Source organism: Oryx dammah, unplaced genomic scaffold (genome assembly GCF_014754425.2).
Source record: "Oryx dammah isolate SB20612 unplaced genomic scaffold, SCBI_Odam_1.1 HiC_scaffold_8, whole genome shotgun sequence".
Taxonomy (NCBI): Eukaryota; Metazoa; Chordata; class Mammalia; order Artiodactyla; family Bovidae; genus Oryx; species Oryx dammah.
In genome coordinates this window covers 43,483,914-43,505,207 of record NW_024070192.1, presented here as the reverse complement: position 1 = coordinate 43,505,207, position 21,294 = coordinate 43,483,914, and the positions used below count along the sequence as shown (strand labels likewise).

At 37.5% G+C, this 21,294-nt stretch overlaps 1 protein-coding gene across 8 annotated transcripts in view; it reads right to left on the bottom strand.

Annotated features, from left to right (window-relative positions):
- Positions 1-1,474: 1,474 nt before the first annotated feature.
- NF1 (neurofibromin 1) overlaps positions 1,475-21,294 on the bottom strand; it is a 244,679-nt gene continuing 224,859 nt past the window's right edge. For 5 of the 8 annotated variants that reach the window (XM_040243973.1, XM_040243976.1, XM_040243981.1 and 2 more), the window contains 8 exons: positions 20,917-21,047; positions 20,661-20,761; positions 19,000-19,142; positions 18,591-18,637; positions 16,922-17,138; positions 11,276-11,329; positions 4,812-5,524; positions 1,475-2,058 (listed from right to left, as the gene is read on the bottom strand). In XM_040243973.1, coding sequence (XP_040099907.1) covers positions 5,382-5,524; positions 11,276-11,329; positions 16,922-17,138; positions 18,591-18,637; positions 19,000-19,142; positions 20,661-20,761; positions 20,917-21,047 — 836 coding nt within the window. In that variant the 3' untranslated portion in view covers positions 1,475-2,058; positions 4,812-5,381. The remainder of the gene's footprint in view (positions 2,059-4,811; positions 5,525-11,275; positions 11,330-16,921; positions 17,139-18,590; positions 18,638-18,999; positions 19,143-20,660; positions 20,762-20,916; positions 21,048-21,294) is intronic. The other 3 variants (XM_040243977.1, XM_040243980.1, XM_040243974.1) reach the window with 2 other exon arrangements.

Genomic DNA, 21,294 nt, shown 5'->3' with positions numbered 1-21,294 from the left:
ACACTGTGAAGCTACCTCTTTGTTACAGGTTAAGTTTTTACTGTTCTTCTAGTACCTTTCTGCCCTTCCCAAACCCCCTTGGAAATCAACTTTTCTGGCCAGACAGTTCAAAATTGGCAGACTAGCCTGAGACTGTCCCAGAAAACAAAACTATGCAGATAAAAAGTGAGCATGGGCCCCATGAAGGACAGATGATACTGTCAATGTTCTCAAGCAGCTTACTGTCCAGGGATGGAGAGGTGTGGTCCAGATGGTCACTACCCAAAGGCATCCCTACTTTTGACTGTGATGCTTTAGTTTGGAGGAGAACAGAAAGTTATTTGCTGTACAGCTGACCCTTGAACAAGGCAGCATACAATTTATAGTTGGTCCCCTCTGCATCGGCTGTCCTTCTTTATCCCTGAATTCAACCAACCATGGATCATGAAGCACTGTAGTATTTACTATTAGAAAACATCTGCATGCAAGTGGACTCTTGAAGTTCACTCTTGTTCAAGGGTCAACTGTACTTGAGTTTTCTGGTCTCTACTCCAGTGGTCTTTAAGCCTCGTGGCCAGAGAACTTACCTGAAGCTTCGAGAGTGCGTAGGCCTGTGGGTCCCCCTTCTCCCGGCCCACACACACTCTCCCTCCCTCCCTCCCAGGGCAGCCCTGGAGCCTGCATATACTCTGCCTTGAAGGTTGGGCCCAGAGTGCTAGCAAGCGCTCCAGATGAGGTTCCTCTGCTTCCCATATGTCTTCCCATGAACAGACCGGTACTTGCCTCAGACCTAAAGTGTCTCCTTCACGGTCTTTTTAGCCCTTTGTCAAATTTAACAGATACTGCTGTCCTCATAAGGATCAGCTCTGTCCTGGCCACAGGGTCTAGGCTGCATTTTTTGTCCATCTGGGAGTAGCCCGCATAATGGGGTAATAGAGCCAAGGAGAGTGTTTGACAGTGCTTACACATGCTGTGTCTGGGAAGGTTCTACTGGAGAGAGCTGAGAAGCTGGAGAGAATTGTGGGGTCCTAACATAAGCTCTCTGTTGATCTCAGGGTGTCCTGGCATTTCTGATTGCTCATTTTTAAAGAACTAAACTCAGCCTCACTCAGAATGCAGCGTCACCCTTCAGTTTGGTGGCCCTAAACAAGCATTTAATGGGGTTCAGGACATGTGATCTCAAAATATGCCACCTTGAAGGAGCTTGAGAAAATGGCAGAAGCAGGAAAGTTTCTCTGACCTTTTTCCTCCCATCCTTTCCTGAAACACACATAAAACCTTCACTTGAGAGGCTGGGCCCTCCCTAACCCTGGTGGAAAGGAGCATCCAAATCTCTGAAGACAGAGGGACTTTGAGAATTGGAATAGATCTTGCTAGGCTTCCCAACTTCACTGCACTTACCTCGTAGTCTGGCCTATGAGATTTCTACATGATGCCCACTCTTCATCAAACCTAGGATAGAAATATTCAGGTTTTAACTGTGTGTTTTTTTTTTTTTTGGGGGGGGGGTCTTCTCATCTCTTTTTGAAGGCTCCTGTCATGTAAAATGTATACTAAATAAATGTGTAGGCTTTCCTCCTATCAATTTATCTTTATCAGTCTAATTTTCAGACTCAAGGGAAACTTTTTTCTCCCCTATGCATTTCACCAAAATTATTTTACCTTTAGTTGAGAGAAGTTCTGGAACTAGAAAGGTCTTTCCCATGGCAGGGTAGGGGGTGGTAGTGGTGGTGGTTTAAGAATCCAAGACATCCTTAAAAGAAAGGAAATGGCCTTAATGTTTCAGAAGATCAGGGAGGAGTAGAGGGCAAGTAAGAAGAGAGAGCTGATGCATGTGAAGAAATTAAATAACTCCCCACATCTTAGAGCAGATTGAATTTACATTTTACTTAAAAAAAGGGGGAGGAGTACATACACAGGGAGGAGAATGGGATGAGAACAACAGTGATCTGAAATGGATTTCTACAGTTCTCCCCTACAATGGTGGGTTTTGTCTGTTGGGCAGTATTTCTCCTGCTGGCATACAACTGCTTACGATATTAACGAGGCTGTAGACAAGGGAACTGCCAGAGTTTGGGCCTGAACAGAAAAGAGAGGAAGTTATCATATACAATGTAAGTTTACAATACACAGCATTTTCTTTAAATGATGTAACGCAGTCGCAGGAAGAAGTTAACAATACTAACACGAGAATAATCAAATTTTTTGTTTGTTATCCATGTACAGCAACTAACTGCTTTACAAAAAAGCAAAATAATACAATATATCATCACATGTATTTACAGTGTAGTAAATATACTTTTCTGTCAAATTTTACACAAATTATTTACAGGTGAATATACTGCATTAAAAAAAAAAAAAACTGTGTGGCTGACACTAAGAGTGAATTTTTGTATAAGTCCATTGCATAACATTGAATAAGACATGCCTCATTATGCCTGGGTTAGGGGTAGGATGTAAAAACAAAACCAAAAAAACAAACAGAAAAGCCAAAATGAAACTGAGAACCCTAAAACCCACTCAGCAGGGTGGGTTGCCGGCTTTCATGCCGTCTCCCCCAGGACAGCATCCCCTGGCTGTTCTCTCCAGCGTCCTCAGCCCTGGCCTAGGAACAGCATGGAGCCGGCCCCCAGTAGCGACAGGTGCTGAGTGGACGCAGGAGAGAGCATCAGCCATGTCCCCCAAAGCGAGAGAACCAGGTCTCAAGGCTGGCAAAGAAGGGCACACCCCTGGGACAGCGGGGGTGATAAAGCAGGGAGATCGTGACCAAAAAATGGTGAGTTAGTGTTTTCCTTTTTAAAAAGTCAGGGGAAACATCTACAAACCCAAAACAAATTACTTTATAGAACTTACATTACTCAGATTATGCAGAATAGGCAACCTGCTGTAAACTTCAGAATTTCTTGTGCAGGTTATGAGGCCTAAAAAAGAGTTTCATTTCTCCAGGGGAAGCAAAATGGTGAGATTTACCTCATGTTCATTTTAGTTTCTTGGAAAGCTAGATTCTCCTCAAAAGTCAGAAGTTCTTTAAACAAGGTGAACCTTAAACCTTAATAAGTTTTCAAACTTCCAGGATGTACTGGTCAAAAGTATTTCTGCAATTCAAAGAAGGTTCAGTTCTGATTTATGCAATGCAGATCATTTCATGAGGTACTTCAAGTGAATTCACTCCCTTCATTACACTAGAGGGAAGTTAATGAATAAATTTAAGAAATAACATACCCTGGAAAACTTGTTTATGGAAAGATCAATATCTTTTAGTGGTAAAGCGTTGGAAGTTTGTTTTGATGGGAGAAGCAAAATAGCGTAACACTACCCATGGTCATTGTACCAAACCAACCAATAAAGAGGGAAAAACAGAGAACTAAAATTATTAAAAGCTCACATTCCAGGAGCCAGGGTGCCCACCCCAGAAGCTCTGGGCTGTGGGAAGACATGGACCTTACCGGCAGCTCGGCATTCTTGGCACCAGGCTGTTAAAGATCTATTTCTAAACTCAGCTCTGGTCTTACTTCCTTATCATCTTAGTTGCTCAGTTATTATAACACTCTATTCTAATGAAGCCTCTACAATAGTTAAAAGTAAAAGTTTAGTTAATTGCATGTATCTTCAATATTTTCCAACAATTCAGGGTCAAAATAACTATTAGCACTAAAGTTTTTTCTTTCTGTAATTTTGGCAAATGGTTCTTACTTTTCCCAGGACTATAAACAAATTAAAAAAATTAAATTCTTGTTATTTCTGAATATCAAAAGCAATTTTATTTACATTAACATATTACATTGTTACTGTGTGGATAAATGTGAAATGTGTTATATTATTAAAATCAGAACACTTAAATGTACCATTATTTATTGATTTAGCTGTGGAATTTAATTTACTGAAATCCACTCATGAAACAGCACTTTCGGAAACTCCCCCTCCCCTAGGTTTCTTTTCCCCTCCCAAAGCCATTACATCTTAACATATAAAGGGAGCCCAGGAATAGCGGGATAATATCTGCTTGTAATAAATATGGTTTAGTCCTAAATTGGAACATCCAGATACTAATATAGTCACTGAAGTCAAATTATTTTGCATACTGCAGGTACCACAAGAAAATTGGATCTGCATTACTACGGGAAAATTCCAATGCCATGATAATCCACGCCATTCAGCATAGCAGCAACGCTTACGGTCCCCTATTGTCGTAATAATGCAGGCTGACCAGTCTTTTCACAGTGATTAAATGCAATTCTATCATATAGAACCAAAATGTTTTGCTAAAGAGATTCCTGATTTTTTGGAGGGGAGAGGAAAGATTACAAGACATTTAAAATACATCGCATCAAAAAAAGTTTTGATAATATACACCATACTCTATGTTTCTGGGAAAAATATTAAAGAAAATAAAAGCATCATCTACTCTAATAGTCACGTACCATTCCATTTTGTATGGAGCTAATGCAACCATCTACGAAATTACCTTCTAGGAACAATTTTCGACACTTTGTTCACTGATTACCCTGCTTAGAATTATTTAGGAAAGAAGAGGAGGGGGAAAATGTATAATTACTATACTTAGTATAGTTTTGGTTTACAAAAACAAAAAAATGACTTTTAGCACATTTAAAGATTGAAAGATAATCAACCGGAGAAAAATATAAACTAGTTTGGATGACTGACTGAGTTTGGATAAGGCCTCAGAACTCATCTCTTTAATTCAGTAATGTTAAGATATATGTGGTTATGTTTATTTCCTGTAATTATTGCTAATACTCAAGTGTTAGTATTTCTTAAGAACCCACTACAAAATACTAAATCCCTCCACCCTCCCCCCCACCCCAAAGTACCTTGCCTGTGGCTTTATGGTGTGAAGTCACTGAGGCTTGACCTCTATGGTTCTTCAGTTTTGTAAGGTAAAAAAAAGTCCACAGCTAAAAGTCAGATTAAACATACTGGGGTTATAATATTATTTCTCCCATAAACTTCTATCTTGAAAAGTGTGTAAATAAGACTAACACTTTACTTTGTATGTTGAAGAAGGGGAAAACATAGAAGGCAGAGCTCTGTGCAAATGGCTTTCATAGCTGGCCAGTAGTAGCAGTATTCAAGAATTCATCCTCTCTCACAATTGGGATGTTCTCAGTTCAAGTGTCCTGACTGCCCACTCTCTTTGCAGCTGTTCTGAACACTTGCTTAAACCAGACACACCGAAAGTAAAGAAAAAAAAAAAAAAGGTTAAAGAAAAAAGCAGCATTAAATTTAGGCAATGCTTCCAAGAGCTGATCATCTGGCAACATGGCAGACTGGATGGGCTCGTCAGAAAACATGAAGTGCAGCATCGCAGCACGGTGGTGAGGGGTCACTAGTGAGGAGCCCGTGTCAGTTAAGTCTGTTTGAAAAAGGAGAGAAAGAAAGCTTCACACGATCTTCTTAATGCTATTACGCTTGAAACTGCCAGCACTTCTCTGCTTCTGCACCTGGCTTGCGGATCCATGGCGAGTTCGTCCACTGTTGCAGTGCCCAGTGGTGGGGGAGAGTTCAACATTCTCCTTGTCGATTCCTGGAGAGAAACGAAGCAGCCAGTTACCCTCTTCTCCTCTGGTGTTAAGCTCCAGGATTGAATCTCACAGTGTGTAAATGAGATACAACCTAGTCTATTGTTTTTGCATTCATTTTAACAGTCAACTGCTAGAGTGTTTACAAAGATCTTGAGGTTTACACACCTCACACTTTGTTAAGCAAAATTTGCTATCATAGCAGAAAAATAGCATAAAGGGGGGAAAAAAAACAAAACAAAAAACAGAGAAGTTTGCAAGGAAAAGCCAGAGGCAGGCAGGCTTCAGCTGAATGAAAGGCTAGCAGTCACCAGGCTAGAATGCCTTCCTCCAAATCATACCAGAAGTTTCCAGCAGAGGGCCATGTAGCCTTACTAGTTGTTTATAAACAGGATATATTCTGTAATTGCCAAAGCTACAGAAATACGCCATTTCAAAGAAAGGGAGATGCTTTTTCTTCTCAAAATCATAGTGCCTACCCCAAAGGAACTCAAATATTTATTAAGAAAATAATATATCCTAAAAGTCATACAGCAGAATTTTTGCTTTGATCTTTTCAACTCTGCCAAGTCATTTTTTGTTCTACACCTTAACAGTTGCCATTTACTTCTCTCATGGAGGAGATTAAACCTCCCCAAACAGGGCCCTACAATGTATTTTATAAATGATCTGATTAGTAACTCCATAAAGTGACAAGAAGCAAAAAACAGGGTATATTTTTACTCATCAGATGAGTAAAGATTTCAGATTAGACAGGTCACAGGATAGTGGTTGCCTCTGGGGAAGGAGTGACTGGAAGAGGGTATGAGGATGGTTTCTTGGGGATGCTGGTGATGTTCTGTTTCTTGATCTGGATGCTGGATTTTTAAGTATGTTTACTTCTTAAAAGTTCATTAGGTTGTAATTTATAATCTGTGTGCTTTTCTGTTATACTTTAATAAAATTTATTAAAATAATTAGACTGATTATACCCACCTTTGGCTTAACTACTGGTGGCAAAGCAAAAAGTATTTTAGTCATTTGTGGCAAAATTTAATCCATTTATAGCAAAATGTAACAAAATGTAGCCAATGATTGATATTTACTAATATAGAAAAATGACCATAATTTGGGAGTAGGGGGAAAAGAAATCCATGTACAGGAAGAAAAAAAAAGGCTGGGAAAACATCTGCCAAAATATATTATTACTGGATGGTATGATTTCAGGTAAGTTTTAATTTATTATTTTTTGGCTGTGCCATGTGACTTTTGGGATTTTAGTTCCTCAAACCCATGTCCCTTGTAATGGAAGTGGGGAGTCCTAACCACTGGAACACTAGGGAATTCCCTACTTTAATCTTATCTGTACCATCTGAATTTTAAAATAAAGAGTAAATTTGAGAATGGAAAAAATTCTATTTTTGGACAAAAAATAGTACGTCAAGTCAAAAAGTATTTATGTGACTGAAAATATACAAAGATCCATACATCTGTCTGTTGGCTCATGAACAGAAAATGGCTCTGTGATGACCTCCTCCTAGGAGTCACATATCCTTCGTTTGAAGTCAGCCTTGAATTCCACTCAAGGTATGAGGCATCCACGGGCACCTGGTCTGATTGACACAGACTCCCTAGAGGGTTGCTGTCTTGAGTTTATCAAAGGAACACAGGCACGTGGAAAAGTGCACTGGGCTGGGAGTGTGAGTGCAGCATTAAAAGTGTCCGCAGCACCTCTCTGGGAGCCAAGGGCATGAATCTGTTCTGATCTAATCCTATGGGTAGAAAGATGAATGGAAGAAAATACACTGTGATGTTCAAACAACTTTTCTCTGGGTGACAGCACTCTGGATGACTTTTATTCTCTTCTGCACATTTATTTGAATCTTCTCCAGAGCTATTTAGAAAAGAAATAACAAAATTGAAAGAAGGCCCCTTATCATCGTTTGAACGCACCCTGCACTCTGTGATGTGTGTGCAGCTCTTTCAGTTGCCTTACTGATCGCTACAAGATAAAGGGCAAAAAAAAAAAAAAAGATAAAGGGCAACCTGCATTTTTTTCTCATTTCTGTTTCTTTCATGATGCATTCTCCTTGCTTTTATATGGCATTTATATTTTGTCTATATTATCACAACTTATGTATATGTCATATTTTCTCTACTAGAATAAAAGCACCTAGAAGGGCAAAGATAATTTATTATTCATTTTTGTTTTTCTCTAATATCTAGTTGATGTCTTTTACAACAAACATTGGTTGAACAGAATGTTTCCAGTTTTAAATGTGATGGCTGCAATTGGGGAGAGTCAAAAAGCATCAACCCCTCTGATCGCCAGTGTGGCTGCACCATATTTTTAATGGAAAAGACAATGCCGTTTTTAGCTTCTTCTGTCTGAAAGGATCATGAACTTGTCTGTGTATTTGACCTTTCCTTTCCTCAAATCTGCATGTGGCCTCAAGTTCAAGTCCAACAGTTCCTTATCTAGGGTTATTTCCTTAATAGGAAGTAGGATTCAAGCAAAACTGGAACTTTAAAGATAAGAGTTTGAAACAATCAAGAGATGGTCATCAGGAGGGACACAGTGTCAGCCTCCAGAGAGCTGGTGGCCGTCTGCCAGCAATCTCCTACCCTGGGGCCCTATCTTGTGTGACCACCTTTGGTGAAGCCACACCCCTGGCTAGACTATGGCTCTTTCTGGGGATGGGGATTAGGGGAGCAATCATCACACTGCAAGGAGGCAAAGCTTCCATCTGAGGACAAGGGCCTGTTCAGTTTAATTCTTAAGAATTAAAGTTATATAAATTATAATCAGAGTAAGTCACTAGGGTGAAGGTTTCTTCAAAGATATACTAAGAGTATTTCATTTCCTATTTTGTTAAGCAAATAACCTTCAGACCTCTAAATAAAATTTTAAATGTTAAGGGTAAGAACAAGCAATAAAGTTTTACACCTACTGTGATTTCAACTACATAAAGAAGAGAAATTAGAAGGAGAGGCACCGAAATGTTAATAAACAGTGATTATCTTAGAGTGGTGGGATTATAGGTGACTTTTTTATTCTATTTTGCTGAATTTCTAATTTTTTCCCCTTACGCAGATATATTCCTTTTACTTAAAAATTTTAAAGTATCATTGACTTAGGACTGTCACTTATAACCCAAGGTTTCAATGCTATGTGAGAGGTGGATGTCCCGTTTTTACTTTCAAATTCAATTTTCATCTCAATTCATTTTGTGTTTTTTTGTGTGTGTTTTCTTCCTACTGAGTGACCCAACCCTACAAGTCACACACAGGTAAATGTGGCATGATGGTGATTCCTAAGTTCAATTTCACAGCAAAAATGTTTTATTCTAAGGATCAAAGGAGAAGCTGACATAAAAATCTTGGAGGCTTTTGTAAAATCAATTTTAAAAAGCATTATATTTATATCAAAAATAGCATGTTGAAAAAAGCCAAGTTAGTATGAAACAGAATGATCCTAGTATCCTGGTTTCTAAGCTTAATTCTCACTTTTGAGAATTTTGGCAGCATTCTCCTTTTCAACCCTCTTAAATTAAAACTAGAAATCTTTCTAGAAGCTAGTGAAGGATTTGGTCTTGATATTCTATAGGAAAAGCTCTCAGATTGTCAGCCCAATTGCCTAAATGGAGACAGATCCACCCTGCTTTGGTACACATGACATTTTATATTAGTGAGCAGACCTTGGTCCTACATTCCCACTCATCAAAGCCTCTTGGAGGCTTTGTATCCTGGTCTCTTATGCCCCTAAGCACTGGCCTTCCCTTCCGACTCTCAGTGGGCACAAAAGCAGAAATCCATGAAGTGACAGAAACTTGGAGGCCACCAGTCACGTGAAATAAAAGGTTAAAAACCTCTATAGTCTTGACTTACTAATTTAAATTCCCTTAGATATGCTGCTGTTAAACATGCAGCCAGTTATAAACATGCAGGGCAGAAGAAGCTGAAAATTTTTCACAGCAGTGTATTAATAAGCACTGTGCTTCAATGAACTGTAGTGGTTTCAGGTAAAGATAAAATCCTAAGTAAAAGGTGTTATTGGCCAAAATTCACTGAATTGAATAAGTGGGAAAACAATCATTACACTATAGTTAAATAACGTATATCCATTATATATCTACCTCCTCTGCTCAAACATGAGTTCCTTGAAGGCAGGTATCAGGGTTTACTTTGACAACTAGGATATAGTTCCATCCTGACAAATAATAAAATACTTAAAGTCACCTGTTTTTTAAACACCAAAATGACCTCTCAAACTGGAATCTAATATTTTCATGAAAAAATAAAAGGATCAAATCCTTTTTAGTTCTTGAGAAACTGAGGAAGAAAATGAAAAACTTAATAATAATCCAAATCTCCTGCCACCTGAACAGGGCTCTAGTAAGGTCCCTGAATCTGCCCTGCTTAGTTTATCACATGTATCTTATGGCAAACTTGTCAGAAAATTCTTATTGCATCTATGAGAAGGCAAAGGTGTCAGAGGGCTCATTTGTTACATATATAATGAGGCACATCAGAAGACCCAGGGTCCAGTCTGTCTGGATGAGAACTCTTATTTTGTTTCAGTTCTTAATCTGGCAATTAAAATTAACAGTAGATGTGCCTACTTTAAAGGATTGTTAGAAGAATCAGGTAAGCTAGGTGAAGATTTTGTGTACATAATTACTACACAAACTAAGATGCTCCTAATAACTGGGGAAAAAAAAAGGGAAGTACTAAAAGTAGTTTTACAACAAATGCATAGGACTTGAATTTTATACTGGAATTTTTAAAGTTACTGCAGCTAATGTAAATAAACAAGAAATGCCATTAAGTCTTCCTAGAAGAAAAGATAACTCCAGCTTCTTCTTGTGTGCGTGTTGTGCTCAGTGGCTTCAGTGCTGCCTGACTCTTTGAGCCCCTAGAGGCTGTAGTTCCCCAGGCACCCCTTCCATGGGATTCTCCAGGCAAGAACACCCAAGTGGGCTGCCATGCCCTCCTCCAGGGGATCTTCCCAACCCAGGGATCAGACCTACATCTCTTGAGTCTCCTGCATTGGCAGGTGGGTTCTTTACCACTAGTGCTACTCGTAAATACACTGATGGAGATGTGTTAATTATATATTTAGAATTATTAATCTTTTGAGCTAGATATATAAAAGATTAACTATAGGAACTTTAAAAATATTTGTAATGGATTTTCATCAATTGCTGACACCTCTTTTTCTATACAGGTCTAATCTTTCTGTATATTAATTACTGAAGAGTAAAAGAAAGAAAAGGCATCTTTTATAAATGAGATATAACTGCATCACACTTTTTTCTTCTTAGTCCTTTGAGCTAACTAAGGACCACATTCTTTCCTTTTTTTAGCACAGATGATTAAAAAAAGACAGCCAGCTTTAACTTCTAAGGAAATGCTGGGGTTAGCTTCATACTTAGGGAAAATAAATACTTCCTAAGCTAAAAATTCTTCCCCACACCGCATGCCCTCCTTGCTCCAGTAACTCTCCCTGCAGCTCCCTGTTAACCTGCCTGTGTTAGTTCAGGGCCGGGACAGCATCTTCAGTGTTCGGGAAACCTGGGCAGCTCTTCCACCAAGATGAGTGCTGGCCCTGCAGTGCCAGAGGCATTAAGACCTTACAGGAATGGCCTTGTAAGTCCTTTATGTGCCTGAGCCAGACTCTGCTTACAGGGATTGGTGAATGAAGTCTCATGCCATGTGCCCGGGATGAGCGCAGGGTAAGCAGTAATTCGTGCAAAGATGACAAAAGTAAAGAGTACCTTGATGAGGGAACAGCTGCATGAAAACTGCTGATTTAGAGCAAGGCAGAGAAGCTTCACAGACACAGAATGGAAGAGAAAACAAAAGTGAGTGATGTTCGTAAGATTTTTAAAGGGTGAAATATGATTAGATACTGGATAATTATTAATTTTCTTGGTTTTTCAGGAGGATTCTAGTTTTAATTATTGAACTGACTGCTTATTTCCTAAATATTACCAACTCTAAATATTAACAAATGGTAGAACTTAAAATTTTACAGACAGATGTGTTTTTACCACCCTTATTAGAAGTAAGGATTTTAGTGTAAATCAAGAATTACATTAAAAAATGAAGTGGAAAATTTGCAGAAATTATACCAACCAGTTGCTCAGTTTAAAATGATTTTTCTCCCTTAAATAGAATGTGATAACAAAGAAAAAGAAGAAAAATAAACCAAGAATATACCAAATAAAGGTCTGCACTATCATAAGTAGTTTCATAAAACATTAAAAAAAAATGACTTTGGAGACTTTAAGTAGTCTCAAAATAGAGGCATCTTAAGTTTCTTCTAAGAGGGGGACACATTAAACCTGGTTAACACAGCAGAAGTTATGACTAAGTATACTCTTTGCAGAAATGGCTTTGATGAACTGATCCTTTCTGCACACAGCTGGCAGTACTACTGGGGGATCGGAGTCCTCAGAATTTCTAGCTGATCCACCCAGCTTTCAGAGAGGGAGGTCTACCTTACAGAATCAAAAGGACTGAATAACTAACTGACCGACTGGACACAGACCCAAAATGAAATGAAAGAAGTGAATTTAAAATAAAGTTCCACTAACTAGGTCTTTGCTCTAAAAATATTCATGCTGATCAAAGAAAAAAATTAAGATTTTTTTTCAAGTGAAAAAATATTTTAAATAGATCATAGGCTTATTTTTGCTAAAAAATGTAATATACATCTCACATATTTTTCAGGTAAAATATATATTATTAAACTTTAGCCATGATTATCACCTGGTTTTTCCAAACAGATGTCCCTTTGAATGATCAGAATACTTTATAACTGTAAGGTACAATATAAGTACAAAAGGTCACAAAAGAGGTCAAAACAGGATACTTTGTATACCCTGCCACTCTCACTGTTCTGCAATCTATTGGAGGGCAGGTCTCACGTCTTATTAGTGCCCCCACTTCCTTTGGTTTAACAGAGTCCCTTGCATGTAGTAAACAATGAACATCTGTGATAATTCAAGACAAAATCTGGATTTGGGGTTATTTTCTACAGAGTATTGTAGTATTAATCTTGTACTTAAAAATTAAAGAACTTGTGTACACAAAGAATTTGTTAAACATGCCTTGGAAGGAAATAACAACTTCAGCTGAAACTGAATACTGAGATCCATAGGCAAAAACTGCCAAGTCTCTGGGGACCAGGGTCTCTGTCATCTTTAAATGTTCTGGAGTACCTACTGAATACCTACAATATAGGAGTTTGAGTGTTTACTGAATTAAATTACAGTGTGAAAAATACTAGGAGGTCTCAGTAGAGTATAAATTAAATTTTAATATACTGTAGATGAATCTATTTAATTTCTTTTTAATGAATACTGTCATCCAGCAACTACTGCTTGTGTGCTCAGTTGCGTCTGACTCTGCGGGCCCGTGGACCGTAGCCCACCAAATCCATATAATGCCATCTGGATATTTATTTCTAGTATACTTGCTCTTTTAACATCTGAAGAGGATACAGGAAGACTGTATTTGAAATGCATACTTGAAATGGTTATAAAGCACTCATAACATGGTTTTAAAAAGGCATCTTTGCTCACCCTGTTAGAGAGCCACTTATGGCTTTCTTAAGCAAGAGAAAGTCCCATATACAGCATTTTTAGTAGATAACATTTTAATTTTCTAGCTCTAATCCTGGTACTTCAATTCATGTCGAGCTCAGCTACACTGGACCAAAGAATGGATCACGATATCAAATTTGAAATATTCTTATTTATCAAAGAGTAAATGTTATAGATTCTCTTCAAGGTTCTGATAACGGCATGTGGGAAAATCTGAAGAGACAAAGTTCTATGTTCATTTGGCTAAAAGTTAACACAATTTCATATGCAATGAACTCTGAGTATGCTCCACTGGCTCCATGGATACCAAATTCAATTTCTGAGAGGAGTGGAGTCAGAAGACAGTCATTTATGTATCTTCATATATAAAAATATAAAACATAAAGCAATCCTCCTTGTGTTAAGAGGATAGACAAATGGCCTATGATCATGTCAAGAAGAATGCATTTTCAGAGACGCTGGCTTTATGTAAATGACTGCCACTTCCTCAGAAGCTGGTGACTTACTGAATTATCATCATAATTTTTACTTAAATAAGGTTTAATGCTTAATGGGAAGGACTAGGGAGTTCATGAATTTCTTATGCAGCTAATTTGATGGCAGAGGATATTGGGGACCAAAAGACGACACAGCTTAGGGGTCAATCCTGCTAAATACCAAAGATCCAGAAAGCAAAGTCTTAAACTGACGGAAAGTTTGAAGCAAAGTTTGAGCTGTGTGCAGATCAGCATTTTTTGCTTTTTGACATAAAAGCAACAGAGCTTACATCTGCTTAAAATTCAGTAGACTAGTGTGGGTTGATTTTGGGTAATTAATGGCAAGCAACACTCATGGTCCATTTCAGGGAGAGAGACACAGGGATTCTTTAAATATTTCTGCTTAGCACATGGCTGATGAAAGTGGAGACAGGGAAATATTCTGTTTTCTATTCAACTAAACACCAAAGTTGAAATGCTGGAGCAAGTTGTGAATCTGGATTAGATTCATCACTTCTTTTAGCCCTTTGATATCAGCAAACTTGGTTCCACAAAGAATTGAGGAGGCAGGGATACAAGATTACAAAGATCTAAAGATATAAAACAGCATGCCGAGTTAGAAAGTATAAACTCTTGTAAGAGATATTACCTAAGTACAAATGACAAAAACACAATAATTAGGCAGATAGAAAAATCAGGATCCTTTCATGGAGATAAATCCACAATTCAGAGATACAAATGGGTTTCATCAAAGAGTAAAGTGTCTATTGAAAAGATAAACTCTTTCTCTAATAAAATGTAGTAAAATAATCTGGCAAACCAAAGGACATACAATTTAGAGAGAGAAAATGCTGAATACCATTATTATAAAGAATTAATTCTATCACTTTTAAACATCAGTTTCATTTCAGAATAGTCAGAGGTTTTCAGGGTGTTATAATCCATCCATTCAAGTAGCCATCTTTGGAGAGCTACTGGAGGTGACACTGTAGGTTTAAAACTGTAACCAAAACCACATAACTATTCTTTGATTTTTCTAGACAATTCTAAATAAGAGGATGCAGAGTAGGACTATGTTTCTAAGCAAATGATATGGTTAATGTCCAATCAACACAGAACATGAACAGTTCATCAGCTACCAGAATGTGTGCGGGTACCTTTAGTTTAATCTGATTATTTTATTGTCTCTATCAGTGGGTAAAAATAGGCAGAAATATCCCTGGTAGTCTGGATTAAAAAAAAACAAAAGTCAATATAAAAACAACTAATCATTTTGCCAGCTTTAACATCTCTTTAGTAGCCCAAGAGGCAAAAGGTTGGTCAAAATGAACCAAACTTGAAAAACAAGAGGATCAATATAGGCAGAGCCTACGGATTTTCTAGTGGTGATCAACTTCAGTGGTTTACTAACCTAGACGATAGAGAGCTCTACAGAAGAAAAGGTGTCGTAGACTTAGGTAAGGCAGATGGAAATAATAAGACAGACATAAATATATGAAAGAAAAAGGAAAAAGCAAGGAAAGGGAAGGAAGAAAGATGGCAGATAGGGAAGGCAATGAATGTGGTAGAAAGAACACTGGCCTTGGTTCTAGATAAGACTGTGTGATAAAGCAATTCACTTGGCTCTTCTAAGCCCAGTCTCCCCTTCATATATGACACTGTGAGCTCAGAACTAAATTACCTCTGTAGTATCCTCTAGCTCCAAAGAGCTAAGACTTTATCATGGGGGGCTGGGTGGGAGGGGGTGGTGATGAGGGAAAGAATGCAGTCACTGCAGTATCTAGAAGACAGTAAAGTTTTGCCCTGGCTTTAACAGCTGAAATGCTGATAATGGGGCAAGATCCTGTGCACACACAAGTGAGTAAGAATCACCTGAGTGTTTGTTAAAATGCTCACTGGGCCCCTACTCTTGGAGTTTCTTATGCAGGAGGTCTGGAGTGGGATTCCAGCAACCATATTTCAACAAGCTCTTAAATGACACTGAGGCTGCTGATCTTGGGACCACACTTGAAGAAACACTGTCCTAGGGTAACACGGTTATAGAGGGGAAAAGTTGGCAAGACATCTCTTATATTTTTTGGGGGAGGGGAAACCTGACTAGCTGCACTAAAGTGACTGAAAATAAGTGCTAGATCAAATAATTTGTTTCCTCTGCTGACCAAGGTTTTGTTGTTGACCAAGGCTTAACAGATCATAGATGAATATAGCTGTTTAATATAATAGTTTATAACATGTATGAACCGGGCACTAGATTTGCCAAGTTCTTTAGAACCTTCAAAACTATGTATGGTCTAAATATTTAGGCAAAACCAAGATTATAAACTGGAAATTCTATTTATGGATCTTGAACAATACAAAGTAGTTATAATACATTACTTGGCGTTTTAAAAGAAAATCCACTTAACACTTAACTACATCTAATAACTTTTCATTATAGCATGAAGTGTTTTATAGGTAAACTTTTCAGATAATGGAAATTTAAACACAAAACCTTTTTAATTTTAACCACTTTGGAAAGATATCTTTCTGAGTATAAACATGACCACAATGGAAGACTTCCTTCATTATTACTGTCATTATAATATACACAATGGTGTCAGTTCTGTAATGAATTGAGTAACACCTCCAGGGTTGACCAGAATCATAAGAAATCATCTGCTTTGACACTGAATGAGCCGAAGGTTCTGTACATTTGCTGTTTCTGCCATCTTGCTTATCTGAGCCCCACTCAAGCTATTAGCTATTTCTCAATGTATCCACCTGTTGGATGCATGTTGAATTGGTATACTTTCCACACTTGGACCTAAGAGTGACTTCAGAATAAGGAATATGCTTATGGGCTTTAAGATGTTATGTTCTTGGTGTGGCTTTTTTGTCTGGTTGCTTGTTTACTCCTAGATTTTCAGGTTGTTGCTGGCAGTACGGAATAGGGACACTACTATACTTTGCAGATTTTTTGGATCGAGTAGGCTGTGTCAGAGACACAGAAACACTAGAGCAAGATTAGTATATCTAGCAAGGGAATTATAATTCTGTTCACTTACAGGGATTACCTGTCCCTGAGGTTACCTTTCCTGCCTAAACTCTTAAAAATGTTTCAACCTTAGAATATTTTATGTAAACACTCTATAAACATGTCAGTATTTTTGTTAACTCTTTGAAAGTAGAAAGCTTTACAGAAACCAAAATTCAAATCAGCTACAAGGTAAAGAAGAAATGTAAGATGAATTTCATGATAAAAAGGAGCAAAATCTGCTGTAAACTGATAACAAGGGAATTCCTAATGTTGTATAGTAATATTATTGCTCAAATTTATATAAAGAGTACATTTACTGACCTGGGGAATGCTGGGAAGTTGCAAGTGAGGTCATGGAATTAGAAAGGTTAAGGTTAGCAGTAATACTAAGCTGGCTCTGCACTGCAGGAGGATAAGGAGATGTGGGTGTCAGGAGGGACTCCTCACTGGTTTCTTCATCAATTCCAGGCAAATACGTGTCAATCAAGGCATCAAGAAACTTAACAATAAGCTCAGCATAGTCTGGGATTTGTGTTTGCTGTAATGGAAAATACGAAATTATTTTAGCTCCATTCTTTTTTATTTTTTCTAAATCCCCTTTGAAGCCAAAAAAGAGTAATTCAATTTTTATTTTGGGTTCAATTTGCTGTTTTTCTTCTTTTATACTACAGATCATTAAAAAAGGCAGGGTTGGGGGGATGAAATATATATAGACTACCATGGGACTTACAACTGGGAATTTTATTCAGCTTACACTTATGGCTTCCAGATGAACCTGCAATTATTGGAGGCCATGCGTAGACAGAGACTGAATTAATCCTGAGACAATCCAATTGTCAAGAATGATGTCTAGACTATTTTCCAAAACAGGGAGAATGAGCAGAGCAACATTCCAGCTGCCATTTAGAGATTCAACTAACTAAACACTCTGAAGAGAATGGAGGGTTACTGGCAATCAAACCACAAAAGTTTCTGCATGACACACTTATTTCTGTGACTTCAGGCCCATTTTGTAAATGATAGCCTTTGCATATCAAGAGATATTCAGTATTAATTAAATAAAATAAAACTAAACACTCAATTTTTAAAACACAAGTTTACACTATTTACATTGATTTGGCACCCCTATCTCTAGAACACTACACTAGGGGAAGAAATACAAGTCCTGCCTTCAAGGAACCTCAATCAATTTGGAGAGAGAGCATATACAGAGAGAATCATTAAAAACATATTTATGTCACACTATATCAATGAATGCCAATCAAAAAACAAACTGAATGGACCACATGAGGATAATTTCAGGGAAGAGTGAATCTAATGCAACAGCTTGGAAGGAAAAAAATGTTTTCACGAGGTAAATTTTTTTTCATTATGTAATTTCAAAAACAGGTTTAATCGACATATAACACTATTAATTTCAGGTCATGAGGTAGATTTCAGCCATATGTAATGCTCTTTCCTAATCATAAGATACCTAAGTGTGTGCCTTGAAACTGAAACTGAAGTCACTCAGTCGTTTCTGACTCTTTGTGATCCCATGGACTGTAGCCTACCAGGCTCCTCAGTCCATGGAATTTTCCAAGCAAGAGTACTGGAGCAAGTTGCCATTTCCTTCTCCAGGGGATCTTCCCAACCCAGGGATCGAACCCAGGTCTCCTGCACTGCAGGCAGACGCTTTACTGTCTGAACCAGCAGGTCATTAATTACATGAGGGACTGAAGGTAGAAAAGTTTACAGAGGTTTATTATACCTTTCTGAAAAGTCAAGCATAAATTTAGTTGATTTTTTTTTTTTTTGTAAAAGCTAGTATATAAACATATTAAAGGTACTGCCTCTTGGAAAGAATTTTGAGGTAGAAAACTTTTAATAAAAATAATGTATGTGTTTGTGTGAATCATTCTGGTTTTCAGCACATTGTGTTTCTTAAAACAGGCATACTTATATAAATAAAATTTTCATTTTGTCAGTAGAGAAAAATATATTTTCTTACCTTTGAAAAGGGTCCTGCAAACCTCCATAAGCCATTAAAACCAAAACCTGCAACAAACCAAATGTTACTCTTATAACAAGCATGATATTCTTTTAATCTTAATAGAAATTAAATAATTTATATAGCTGATGATATATAAAACCTACATGTACAGTAAAATCATTTTTTTAGGATGAGTATCAAAGTAGACTAAAATTCACTGAAAGTACACTCAGTATAAAAACATACTTTAGTTAAAAAGTTGTCAACCAGTTACCATACTGAACCCAACATCAAGAGTAGGAAAATGGCATAGTAGAGAGGTATGGACAAGCCTGTTCCTCATAAGAGAGTCTTCCGCTAGTGCATTCTTTAGCACCACGCCTGTGTCAAGCTCATCAACAATCCTCCTCCCGGCACATTTATTTACTTTGCAGGTAAGATGTTTGGTACTGTGGTGGGGATTCTTCATGGTACACCACACTCTGCACAATTCCATGGATTGGATTTAACAAATTTGGATCTTGGCACAATGACAACAGGGTGTTGATCTTAGAGTCCAACAAATTGTGCCTAAAAAAAGTCAACAGAGGACATTTTAAAGGAAAATTAAATGAAAATATATACTGGAAAACATACATTCTTTCCTAGAACAATGTGATAAAAATGAAGGGTAATGAGTGCTTTTTTAACTTCTTGGTGCTTTTCCAAATTTTGTAATATGAAGGTATTTGCTTTTCTGTTTTGTTTTGTTCTGTGTTTATAGTCATCAGGAAAAATATGGTAAAAGCAACCAACTAGTAATGTCACCATTACTAGTTGGTTAACTATAGTTAACCATGCTTAACTATACATGCTGGCTGACTGCTCAAGACACAGCTGGCTACTATCAGCCACTCAGCATGTTTTAGGACCAATCTCTTTCTGCTGATTACTGATATGTACCCAGGAGTTAAAACTAAATTTAGTATTAGTCAGTGTTAATAAATGCTGAATCAGATCAAATAAGGAGAACAAAATTAGCTTGGAGGGGGTGGAATATATGACCCAATTCAAACTTACAAGGAAATCTACTATTTCTAACTCACCTACATTCCATTAATAAAAATAACCAAGGGCGAAGTACATAAAACTCTGACATTTATAAATAAGATTAAACAAAAAGAAAGGCTTCCCAGGTGGCTCAGTAGTAAAGAATCTGCCTGCCTGTCAATGCAAGGGATTCAAGAGACACGGTTTGATCCCTGGGTCGGGAAGATCCCCTGGAGAGGGAAATGGCAATCCATTCCACTTGCCTAGAAAATTCGATGGACCGAGGAGCCTGGCAGGTTACAGTTCACGGGGTGGCAAAAGAGTCGGACATGACTGAACATGTACATGTATACACACAGGGAACTAGATCCCACATTCTGCAACTAAAAGATTCTGTGTGCTGCAACTAAGACCAGACACAGCCAAATAAATAAATAAAAACAAATAAAACAAAAACAAGGAAATAATGATACTACACAGAAGGCCTACATTAGGAATGGTGGTGGTGGTTTAGTTGCTAAGTCGTGTCCGACTCCTGTTCTCCAGGTAAGAACACTGGAGTAGGTTGCCATTTCCTTCCCCAGGGGATCCCAAATTTCTTTGGGTTATTTAGATTTGAACACTTTGAGGCTTATATGATTTCATCCCTTAAGAGAGAATAAAATTTCATTCCCAAATAAGAGGTCAATTTTGCTTTCACTCAAGTGTGGATTAAAAAATAAAAGCTCTACTGAAAAAAGAACCATAACAGGTATGCTAATTTAAATACATTAATAGCAATCTAACAGTTTCCTCCTAAGTGAGGAAATAAATGATGTTCATCACAATGAACAATGTATGGAAACAACAAGATAAACAAAATGTTCATCCTGATTGACAGGCCAAAACAAATCTTAGGTCTCTTTAAACCCGCTGTCTCTAAGCTAAAATCACTATCCACTACCTCATGTTTCCCTATCCACAATCAGTGAACATTACTGGGTGATACTTTTCCTAACTTTTATAAAACACTTGACTTCAGGACAGATACAAAAGTTAAATGCAGGTGGAGATACTTACACAACAGGAAAAACTTTGGGGAAAACAACACTGGCTTCTGCTAAGTATTCATAAAGAATTCGTTGATCAAACTCATCTGTGGTGTATTTCACCAGTGTAGCCTGCAAACAAGTAAACAAAAAACATTTTATTTTGTGGCTGAATTGTTATCTGTTTTGGTGAGAAGCTGAATATGGACTTCCTTTCATGTTTTTAATACTTAAGGGCTTTCTAAGAGTAGACCTGGAAAAAATACATAAAAAGCAAAAAATATTACCAGAACAGTAAGAAGAAGTGCTTGGATCTTCGGATCAGTAAGTACTTCTTCATCTAAAAGAACATTTGATTCAGACACTGAAACTTTGCGTAAATGCGGGTGCTGCTGTGATGAGGAAATCCTTTGGGTTTCTGTGGTAAGATATGGATTAACACAATCAGCTGTATTAATTGAATATAACACACTAGATACTACTTCACCTGTTATATTTTAATGTCACTTCTATAATTCAATAGGTTTTTAACAGACACTTAAAATAACATAAACATCATACAAAATTACTATTCATCTATATATGAAAGTTCTGGCTAGCTGTTTATGATGCTGTTTACAATCCTATATATGATTACTTTCCACACATATTTCAGGATATTTGTC